The 12,328-nt window shown below is 36.9% G+C and overlaps 1 protein-coding gene across 1 annotated transcript in view; it reads left to right on the top strand.

Moving 5' to 3' along the window:
* Positions 1 to 12,328, top strand: part of timp2a (TIMP metallopeptidase inhibitor 2a) — a 27,345-nt gene extending 15,017 nt beyond the window's left edge. The window contains exons 2-5 of the mRNA XM_048169942.1: positions 6,784 to 6,884; positions 6,977 to 7,088; positions 7,991 to 8,115; positions 9,930 to 12,328. Coding sequence (XP_048025899.1) covers positions 6,784 to 6,884; positions 6,977 to 7,088; positions 7,991 to 8,115; positions 9,930 to 10,127 — 536 coding nt within the window. The 3' untranslated portion in view covers positions 10,128 to 12,328. The remainder of the gene's footprint in view (positions 1 to 6,783; positions 6,885 to 6,976; positions 7,089 to 7,990; positions 8,116 to 9,929) is intronic.

The raw sequence follows: 12,328 nt of genomic DNA, 5'->3' as shown, positions 1-12,328 counted from the left end.
CTATATTTCTTTAAAATAAATGGCACTTGGTTTGATACTTTGTTCCAGTTCTCTGGAATACTTGCATCTAATTGGTCAAATAACAGCATTCTGCAGTCAGATATTTTTGTATAATGACTACTAAACTGGCCATAGTCCAAGGCAACCAATATCTTATATTGTGGTAGTTATATACTCATTAAAGGGTTAGTTCAGCCAAAAATGAAATTTCTGTCATTAATTACTCACCCACATGTCATTCCACATTTCACCTTCATTTATCTTTGGAACACAAATTAAGATATTTCTGATTAAATCCGAGGGTATCTCAACCAGAAATAGGCAGCAACGTCATTGCACCTTTTGAGGTCCAGAAAGGTAGTTGAAATAGTCACAGGACTACAATGGTTCATCCTTAATGTTATGAAGCAATGAGAATACTTTTTGTGCGCAGAAACAAAACAAAAATACCAACTTAATTCAACAATTTGAACCATTGTCATATGTAGTGAACTCACTGCAGGCTTCCTTGTTTACGTCCGAACGCCGACTCCGTATTGGCCGAAGCATTACACATGAGCCGCACGACGCATGTATGTGATGCTGATGCAGGAGCCGGCCAATAATGGGTCGCCATTCAGACATAAACAAGGAAGCCTTCACTACAGCAACTACGTATGACAACGGTTCAAATTGTTGAATAAAGTAGTTATTTTTTTGTTTTTGCACACAAAAAGTATTCTTGTCGCTTCATAACATTAAGGTTCAACCACAGTAGTCACGTTGACTATTTTAACCATGTTTTTACTACCAAAAGGTGCAATGACTTTGCTACCTATGTCTGGTTCAGATACCCTCGGATTTCATCAAAAATATCTTAATTTGTGTTCTGAAGATGAACGAAGGTCTTACGGGTGTGGAACGACATAAGAGTGAGTAATTAATGACAGAAATTTCATTTTTGGGTGAACTAACCCTTTAATACTAATAATATCAATATTTCATGTTAATGTATTTACCTATTTAGTAAGCAATCATAGAATAAGTGGGGAAAATGCATATTCATCTGGTTATTATTGCAAAATACACCCTTTCAGAATTACCTAATTACCCTGTCAGTGATTTGCAATAATAGCTGTTGATTGCATACATAATCTTTTACAAATACGTGCAAACACTATACATTTTTTGGTGTAGCTTAAAGAGTCATAATTTCTCAATTTCACATCGTTCCAAACCGGTATGACTTTCTGTGTCAAAAAATGTGATTTTTTTATTTATTTTTTTCAGCTGATGAATGACAAAAACGCTAAGAGCCAATCAGAGTCCATCCTGAGCGTGAGCATTTAAAGTGGCCAAAACTGCAGCACGCACTTACTGTATAACAAACAAAACATCATCATGCGTTGATGTGGACACTAATATAGTTATCATTATAGTTATCTGAATAGTTATCAATCTTGATGTAAATGGGCCTTAAAGGTGCCCTAGATTCAAAAATTGAATTTACCTCGGCATAGTTAAATAACAAGAGTTCAGTACATGGAAATGACATACAGTGAGTCTCAAACTCCATTGTTTCCTCCTTCTTATATAAATCTCATTTGTTTAAAAGACCTCAGAAGAACAGGCGAATCTCAACATCTCAACTTTATAAATCTCTAAATCTCTCCATCAGTGTAGCATTAGCCGTTAGCCATGGAACATAGCCTCAAACTCATTCAGAATCAATGTAAACATCAAAATAAATACCATACTTGCGCGATTAGACATGCTGCATGACGAACACTTTGTAAAGATCCATTTTGAGGGTTATATTAGCTGTTTGAACTTTTTTTATGTTGTTTAAGGCAAGCGCGAGCTCTGTGGGAGTGGAGCACGAGATTTAAAGGGCCACACACCCTGAATCGGCTCATTTCTAATTATGCCCCAAAATAGGCAGTTAAAAAAATGAATTAAAAAAAATCTATGGGGTATTTTGAGCTGAAACTTCACAGACACATTCAGGGGACACCTTAGACTTATATTACATCTTTTAAAAAAAAATTATAGGGCACCTTTAAATCTATAAATGTACAATCCATTTGTAGACCTCTCCTTACAAATCGCAGTAGGTCTACAAAGATCTGTAAAATAGAAATTATTAGAGCTTTTCACAAACAATAAAGTATGAAATCATTGTTTAAAAATGTGCTTCACTAGTTTAAGCAACAAAGTTTGTTTATATGTGATACACAGTTTATGTTAGAAGGTTTGCAACTCTGTCAAAGTAAAGCTGTCTGTTTGAGGAGGACAGGGAAGGAGTTTAGGGTTGTAGAGAGTAAGGGGTTTCGCTAAGTGGTAGAGATTCTTATTTTTGTCCTCTGAAGTTCCATGCTATGTTTCCGTGCAGTACTTTAGTGAAAAAATAATAGCCATTTAAAAACGATTAAGGAAAATAAGGGTGAGTATAAAAGGCAAGAGAATGAATGAGTCAGCGCAAGGTTGTCATGTGTCAGCTTCTCTAGGAGAGGCGTTTCTGCCTCATGTTGGCTGACCTGACAAAGAGAGCTACAGAAAAGCTGGACAGCTGCAAACGCTCAACTTGCAGGAAATGGGATTTGGGTTTGGGGGCATGACTCTCTTTATATGAGAGAGATCTCTCCATGGTGTTTAGACAAGGCCTCAGATGAGAGGTGGCATGGAGAAAGTACGGTACAAGAGTCATGTGCCTTTTCATCTTTTCATGATGACGCGACAGAAATCCTACAGGCCTTTTGCTGTAGCTTGTATATTTTACTGAGTCAAAGTAGCGGTGGAAAAACATTGAGAAGATTCCACACTCAAAAAAAATGATTCTTTGGCTGAACTTATTTTAGTTGTTGACAGTGGTTTCAGACTTTGGAAATGTGTTTTCTTAACATTAAATTAAACCGTAAACTGACACAGGAATGGAAGTCTAACCGAATTGAATAAAACAATAATATGACACATGTCAGACTAACCCAACAGAATCTCTTGAAGTTAAAGTCTAGCTAGCAATAGCGCATGCTAACTAAGCAAAAGCACCACAATGGTAACCCAAAAACACCAACATAATGAAAACTTTTCCTCATTATCATTAAAATAACACTTAGTTTTCAAATGTATACACTTTCACTCCTACACGAAGCATGCTGGAAACTGGAAACCCCCTGCTTAGTTTCGGTAATGCTACACTAATGGAAATGATTCATGTAATCCTAACACAAATGGATTAATGCTGCCTTCACGTGCTATCAGAAATTTCCCACTTCTGAGTTTGTCTTGTTCAAGTGCGTTGTTGTCGGAAAGAATAGGAATCATGGAGGACACCAGGTTTGTTCTTGCCTGTTTATTGGGGAAATTAGCCCAAATGTATTGAAGATATTTAATTTTGAATAAAATGTTGCGTCCTATTAATTGACAATCATATAAACATTCACCAGACTATCTAGATATCTAAACGATTCTGGATTTTTTTGTCATACACATGCTATTTTCACTCTGTATAAAACATACAATATGCTTTAAATGGTTATTCATATATGTAAATATGCACTATTTTAACGACAAGACATGGCAATGTAGCTGTTGTGGAAAAAAAATAATAAACAAAACCAGTCACAGCAGCAATTGTTCTCTTTTCTGCCATGTTTAAAGTTTATGGCACGCCCAACTTGGAAACTCGGGTATCAAAATGACCTCAGTATCCCAGTAGTAATTATGTCTTGAGAGGGCGTTCATGTCCAGTTTCTAAATAGGAAACTTGTGTTTACGATAATTCCATTAGCATGTGAAGGCAGCATAAGGCAAGTCCGTTCACTCAGCTACCATCTTGGAAACACCCCCAGACAGCTATTTTCAGTCATGCAAGTCCAGCTCCATCTGCTTAAATAGAGAAAAACAGAATTCTATGAAACAGTTTAAAAAAAAATACCATTTCAAATAAGGAATCAAATATGATCTTTTTGAAAGTTTTGCAATACAAGTTTAATCAAGTCTTCTCACCTCATAATATCTCTGTTAAAGGGTTAGTTCACCCAAAAATGACAATTCTGTCATTAATTACTCACCCTCATGTCGTTTCACACCTGTAAGACCTTTGTTCATCTTCAGAACACAAATTAAGATATTTTTGATAAAATCCGATGGCTCAGTGAGGCCTGCATCGCCAGCAAGACAATTAACACTTTCAGATGTCCAGAAAGCTACTAAAGACGTATTTAAAACAGTTCATGTGACTACAGTGGTTCAACCTTAATGTTATGAAGTGAGGAGAATACTTTTTGTGTGGCAAAAAGGACTTTATTCAACAATATCTAGTGATTTTAAAACTCTTTTGTTTTGAAGCAGTGGTTCGGAGCGTGTATCAAACTGCCAAATTCATGTGATTTCAGTTATTTCATAAGTGTTTCGAAACGTTTTGAAATTTCAATGGTTCACGTGACTTTGGCAGTTTGTTACATGCTCCGAACCACTGATTCGAAACAAAAGATTTGTAAAGCTTCGAAGCTTCATGAAGCAGTCATTTGAAATCGCCCATCACTAGATATTGTTGAATAAAGTCGTTATTTTGTTTTTTTGCTGCACAAAAAGTATTCTCGTCGCTTCATAACATTAAGGTTGAACCACTGTAGTCACATGAACTGTTTTAAATATGTCTTTAGTAGCTTTCTGGGCATTGAAAGTGTTAATTAACTTGGTGGCTATAAAGGCCTCACTGAGCCATCAGATTTCATCAAAAATATCTTGATTTGTGTTCTGAAGATAAACGAAGGTTTTACAGGTGTGGAACGACATGAGAGTGAGTAATTAATGACAGATTTATTTATTTTTTTTGGTGAACTAACCCTTTAAAGTGATATTTTAAGAATTTGTGTGTGAACAAACATTTTTCACAAACAAATCATGGTTCATCTAGTTTCAAACAAAATTTGATTCTAAATTTTACAAAAAAAAAAAGAAATGTAGGAAGAAATGAAACCACACACAAAAATATTCTCGTTCACATGCTTGTTTTCTGTTAAAGGTAGGGTAGGCAATTTTTTCGTAAACACTTTTTGTTTTTCTGGTTGAAACTCTCTTCATATCCTGATAGCAATCAATAATAGAAGTGGTCTAAATATGATAAAATGTATGTATATCTTCTGTGAAAGTCTCAAGACTTCATTGCATACGGTCCAAATGCAATAATAGAATGTCTTACCTGCCTGTCAACATAATGTATTTCCATACCTCCGCGCACCACCACACATCACACGTCATCAGCGCGCTCAATAAGGCGATGCAGAGTTGTGGACAGTCACCGAGCACCACAAACAAACAGCAGCCGCCTTTTACAGTTCCTCTTGAACCAAAACAATGAGCTTATTCTGCGTTCACTCCATGTCATTACCGTAATTACAAGATAGCATCCCATGACTTTCAACCCGAGCTGTTCACATCCTCAGACTTGGATTTATGCATTTCTTTGGCAACACTATCAACGCCGTAATTAATCTGCAGCAGTCAGGTGGTGTAAGATCTCTGAAAGTTGTAATGTTTTGTGCTTTGAGACATTTTATGTTCTGGCTGTACTCGTTCATGTGTTTTGGAGGAGGCGTGGCTTTGGAGAGAGAGCTTTAAAGGGAGGGTGGGATCTAATGTTTCAAAGCTAGCTTGCTATTGCTGGCTTCTCTGAAATTGCCTACCCTACCTTTTAAGAGAACTTCACATTTCAAGTTGACTAAACTTAACATTTTAAGGCAGCTTGAACACTTACTTTTTTTAATTTGGAATAACAATTTTTTTGATATATAAATATAGTATAAACTACGGAAGAGGATTAGGGCCAAGCAATAATAAAAAAATAAAACCATCTCGAGATTAAAGTTATTAAATTGCGAGAAAAAACTCGTTAAATTTCGAGAAAAAAGTTGAGATAAAATGTTGAGAATAAACTCATTAAATTACGAGAAAAAACTCGTTACATTTCAAGAAAAAAGTCGAGATAAAATGTTGAGAATAAAGTCATTAAATTACGAGAAAAAAGTTGTTAAATTACGAGAACAAATTCATTAAATTATGAGAAAAATGTTGTTAAATTTCGAGAAAAAAGTCCAGATAAAATGTTGAGAATAAAGTCATTAAATTATGAGAAAAAAGTCGTTAAATTACGAGAACAAATTCGTTAAATTGCGAATTTGTTCTCATAATTTAACGACTTTTTTCTCGTAATTTAGTTACTTATTCTCATAATTTAATGACTTTCTCAACATTTTATCTCGACTTTTTTCTCGAAATTTAACGACATTTTTCTCATAATTTAACAAATTTGTTCTCATAATTTAACGAATTTGTTCTCGTAATTTAATGACTTTATTCTCAACATTTTATCTCGACTTTTTTCTCGAAATTTAACACGTTTTTTCTCGTAATTTAATGAGTTTATTCTCAACATTTTATCTCGACTTTTTTCTCGAAATTTAACAACTTTAATCTCGAGATGGTTTAATTTTTTTATTATTGCTTGGCCCTAATCCTCTTCCATAGTAAACAGATATATATAGTAAAAACTATGCAGTTCCTCTGCATAAAGACATATGCGCGTATACAAAGATCTTAGAGGTATATAATCTCAACTATTTAGTTTGTTCTGTTTTTGAGGATGGTTCATTAGTGTTCAATAATTAGGTTAAGAACAAATTCATGTGCATATGCAAGTGTTGTGAAATTGGCATGAGAAGTTCTTCTGTGCAAATTAATATGAATAATCTACAATTATCAAACCATGAAATTAACCTTTTCATTATCTTTTCCCTGCAGTAATCAGGGCCAAAGTGGTTGGAAAAAAAGAAGTGGATTCTGGGAATGATATTTATGGGAACCCTATCAAGCGGATCCAATATGAGATTAAGCAGATCAAGGTGAGGGATGAAGATGACAGCTGTCTTTCAAATGTAACCTACATGAAAATGTCTTGCATTGAATTAAACAAGGATCTGTTGTTCTCTTTCAGATGTTCAAAGGCCCAGACCACCACATTGACGTGATCTTCACTGCGCCCTCATCTGCAGTGTGTGGGGTGACGAATTTGGACACTAGCGGCAAAAAGGAGTACCTCATCTCAGGTAAAAGCTTGTCATTTTTCTGCAGCTGTTGTTTTTTGGTCAAATAAATGTACAGTTTAACCACACAACGCTATTGGTTACAGCCTTCACTGCAAAGCACTTGCCACTTGGCACATGCTCCACTCAAGATGATCCTTTTTTCAAACAGGACAGAAGTTTACAAACTATGACTTAGTGATGTACTATGTGCTGAATTTACAGCTGGGTTTCAGTACACTCCTCTCCTCTCTAATGAACTTGCTGAGCAGGCAACTTTGAAGGGAAAAAACAGAATATAAAAGAACGTCAAAAGATGAACAGACAACTTCTGGTTTCCCCATCTCAGACCATTCCAGCAGAGCCCAAATTACAGAGTTGACAAGGCAGAGGTCTGTGGAGGGTAGCAATTGCCTTTAAAGCCAAAGTTTTAGAGGAGGAGGGGAGGTAAAATAATGAGAGAGCTGATCCTGTAGTGTGGAGTAACTGCTGAGGTTGTGTTTTCAAGGCACACATTCTCTTCTCCACACACAGTAGAAACTGCCCAGGTTTCAGGAAGTAACCAGAGCAGACTTTTAGAGACCTTTGCTTTGAGTGAAAATAGAAACCATCTTGAGGTTGTTTATGTCATTGTAAGTTCCCTCCCATTCTGTGAAGTCCGCGGTCCACTGTCAGGGTTCACAAGCTTTTGCATGTAGTGTTTTTCAACAAATCCAGGCTTTGACTCTTCAATGACCTCCAGAACTTGGTAGAGCACAATAGATGACTAACAGAGGGGTACAGTTTATTGCTGAACAAAACATTTGGTAAACGTGGCAACTTGTTATCGTGTCCTTGTGTGCTGTTATTTTGTCTGTTGGGCTTCGCCGTGCCCGAGACTATCAGATGTTGGTTCAGATTGTTTTGTCTGCACATTGTGTTTCCAGGCAAGGCGGAGACCAACGGCAAGATGCACGTGACTCTGTGTGATCTCATCATGCCCTGGGAATCCATGAGTGCCACCCAGAAGAAGAGCCTCAGTCAGCGCTACCAGATGGGGTGTGACTGCAAGGTGAGTATATTACTGCTGTGGACACATTATAATCATTACTGTGAAACTTACTGTGAACCAGGGTTGTGCAAAAATCTGGCTGGGTTTCAATTCATGGGTTTAAACTGAATTGAAATAAATAAATCTATCTATCTATCTATCTATCTATCTATCTATCTATCTATCTATCTATCTATCTATCTATCTATCTATCTATCTATCTATCTATCACTCCATTCATCCATCCATTCATCCATCCATCGTATCTATCACTCCATTCATCCATCCATTCATCCATCTGTTGTATCACTCCATCCATCCATCTATTGTATCTATCACTCCATCCATCCATCTATTGTATCTATCACTCCATCTATCTATCTATCCATCCATCCATCCATCCATCCATCCATCCATCCATCCATCCATCCATCTATCTATCTATCTATCTATCTATCTATCTATCTATCTATCTATCTATCTATCACGCCATCCATCCATCCATCGTATCCATTACCCATCCCTCCATCCATCCATTGATTGTATCTATCACTCCATTCATCCATCTGTTGTATCTATCACTCCATCCATCCATCTATTGTATCTATCACTCCATCCATCCATCCATCTATTGTAACTATCTATCTATCTATCTATCACGCCATCCATCCATCCATCCATCCATCGTATCGTATCCATTACCCATCCCTCCATCCATCGATTGTATCTATCACTCCATTCATCCATCCATTCATCCATCCATCGTATCTATCACTCCATTCATCCATCCATTCATCCATCTGTTGTATCTATCACTCCATCCATCCATTGTATCTATCACTCCATCCATCCATCTATTGTATCTATCACTCCATCCATCTATTGTATCTATCATCTATTCATTTGTCCATCCATCCATTGTATCTATCACTCCATCTATTCATGTCCATCCATCCACCCATCCATCCATCTAACAATCCATCCATCTATTGTATCTATCACTCCATTCATCCGTCTACATTTTTTTACATTTATATTTATTCATTTGGCAGACGCTTTTATCGAAAGCGACTTACAAGTGAGGAATACAACAAGCGAGTCGTCATGACGAGGCAAACAGACACAAGAAGTGCTCACAAAACAAGTTTTAGGCAGTGCTCAGAGTATCATAAGCTACAATAGAGAGGGATTAAAGCAAGTGAAAGGATAGGTATAGGATAGGTTTCTTTTTTTTAGGATGAGATTAAGTGCTAATTGTATCTATCCATCCATCCATCCATCCATCCATCCATCCGGTCTATAAACATTTTATACCTTGAGTTACACTTGAGTGAAGTTAGATGAAATCGTTATAACTTGTCCAGCGCTGATCATGCTATGGGCACAAATGAATACCTCTAATCTTGCAGCTTGTTGGGCTTGTTGAAGCAATCAAGCTTTTGATTTTCACCTGGTGCACAAAAAAACAAGTTTTATACTTACAGTAACATTTTTGTGTATACTGGGTGAAAATCAGGTGTGTTTTTAACACACCTGATGCACTGCTATTAGCTTTAGTGCATCATCTGGGTACTCGTAGTGTTAACGCACTACTTGTATATTGCAGAAGTATGCAAAACTACTTGAATATTGCAGAAGTATGCAAAAACGCACTTATAGAGACTCTTGAGTTGAGTCAGTAAGCACCGACCTACTGCAGCTAATATTGATAAAATGTAGCTTATATTTAGCATTTGCCTCTTTAAGTAACTCAAAGCCAACCTAACATACTTTGGTTAAAAAAATACTATCAGTATCACACCCTGTTAACAAACTTTTTTTTTTGCTGCACCCAGATCACACGCTGTGCGACCTTCCCATGCGAGATCAGCGCCCCAGAGGAGTGTCTGTGGACAGATTGGGTGACGGAGAAGATAATTCACGGTCGCCAGTCTGACCACTACGCCTGCATCAAGAGAGGAGACGGCTCCTGCGCCTGGTACCGTGGAGCCGCGCCACCCAAGAAAGAGTTTCTGGACATAGAAGACCCTTAAAGTATCTCTCTCTCCCTCTCCACATCACCCAATCTAAGATTCTTACAAATATCATAGATAAGGTGTAAGTTAATATCGACATAAAGACAAAACTTTACCAAATTGAAATTGAAACGTCTTAAGGCTAGATTAGTGTACAGTCTTCATTAGATATCGCAACATGAGATAGAATGGAGCGAAAGTAACAACCCCACCTAAGGCATCGTGTGAGGGACAATCTTTAAAACGAGAGCACTTTCTGCCCCCCAAAACAGCGCTTAGATTTCTCTCTGCAAAAAAGGACTGAACAATCTCTACAATCTCCCAAAACTGCAGTCTCTCAGCTCATTTCGCATTTTCAATTTCTGGTATTCTGGTCTAAATCCACATGGGGTGGTAGTGAAAGTATTACTTTTGATGGTAGTGTAATTTCCCAAAGCCATGCCAATTGGTCCACTCAGATAAATGGTGAGGCAGGACTTCCCAGATAGTTCAAAGATGTGCAGGGACCTGGAAAGAACTTAAGACAGCTGGGGTTTGGGAAAAAAAAACAAAAAAAAACGAAAATTAAAGACCAAAGTCAATGTTGTTAAACATTAATTTGTGATGGAAACAAAAATTGTGCTGCTGACCAAATTTCAGAATGTTGAACTGTTGTATATGAAGCTGTTGTTCATTTCACCTCCACCGTTTTTCACCGTCGTTTCATGGCGTATCCTTCGTATATACGAAAAATGAAGGAATAACAATGCTAACATCCATTATTCTGACAACAGTTCTACTGTTCATAATTAGTTAGCAATATACAATAAATTCCTCTCTAATTCGACTTTTAAGCACATTTATGAATCAAACATCCCTCATTTGTTTCGTCAGTATGTTTGTTTACCTTTCTGAACCTTAAATTTGTCTCAAACACCCATGCTGAGTCAGATTTATGCATTTATTCCTCCTCCGTTAATAGTTCAGTGATGATACTATTTAAACTTGTTGCACTTTTTAAAGACAAAACCAAGAGGACTGTCTCCTCTTTTTTTGTAACTCTCATTTTCAACGCTTTCGTTATTTGTTTTGCAAATGCTTTAGCTTTAAGCATTACAGCATCAGTTATCTAAGATCCTAGTGAGCTCTTTTACCTTCCGTATTGTTCTTTTATGTGTCATTAGATTATATACCCCAAGAGGTATGTAAGACTTTAGTTGCCATGGTAATGGGAAGACCCTTCGTTTTACCCTAGAGTAAAACAAGGCTGATTGGATTGGCATGCAAAGACACAGGCCTATAGCATGCGCTGAGAAAGCGGAAGCAAAGAGCAAGGTTCCTTCCTTCTGTGATGTCAATAAACTCAGGAGTTTATTGGCAGCTTGAGAGGAAGGCACAGAGTTGGGTTGTTGCAACTGTCCCCTGATTGGGCGTTGCCAAGTCACGTGATTGACTGAGGGTGAGGCGTTTGAATACTAGTTGCTAGGCGCTTCGTCAGGGTGAACCATGTGGCCTGATGTGGTCATAGTGTTTGAGTGAAAAAGAGAGAGAGGGAGAAGACAGACCGCTGTTGAACTGACGAAAGCAACAATAAAAGTGTTGATCGATTTGGACGATATAACGCATCACAATCCTTGTATAAATTCAACACAGAGATCATTTGTATTGACAAAGGGAGCATTCTTATGGGTTCAATTCATGCCTTTATATTTTGGCTGTCAGTGTTCCAGCATAAATGTACGAAGCTTTTTTTTTTTTTTTTTTTTTTTTTTTGCTCAAGTGTGATTTAAATTAAGATTTTTGTTTCAGTATCCTCACTTCTTTCTTCATACCAGAAGCATTGTCATAAACAAGCTTGAACTCTTACGAATAGGCTATATAAATCTACAAGGTTAATGTTTAATATGCATCGAACTATAACTACTTAAACTGCTTTGTATTAATTGTTATTGAACTTTAATGGCGTAAGTTAAATGATTTTGTTTCCAAGTTTCTACTTTTTTAATGTGTTATTAGCTTTGATTTATATGATCATTGTGTTATTTTTACCAGTCTTTGTCTTTCTCTTTTATGATTTGCTGAAAAGAGCAGGAATGTGAGACCTAGTGTCTGAACCACATGATAAAAGTTGTGGTAGAAGAACCAGACTATGCATGTCTTTGATGCTTTGTGTAATTCCCATGTGGACGTTCACTTGACGGATAAATATACAGTATTACCAAATAAAATATTAAACTACA

This window comes from Megalobrama amblycephala, linkage group LG20 (genome assembly GCF_018812025.1).
Source record: "Megalobrama amblycephala isolate DHTTF-2021 linkage group LG20, ASM1881202v1, whole genome shotgun sequence".
NCBI classification, from domain to species: domain Eukaryota; kingdom Metazoa; phylum Chordata; class Actinopteri; order Cypriniformes; family Xenocyprididae; genus Megalobrama; species Megalobrama amblycephala.
The sequence above is the reverse complement of the archived record's forward strand: the minus strand, read 5'-3'. Positions and strand labels throughout refer to the sequence as shown.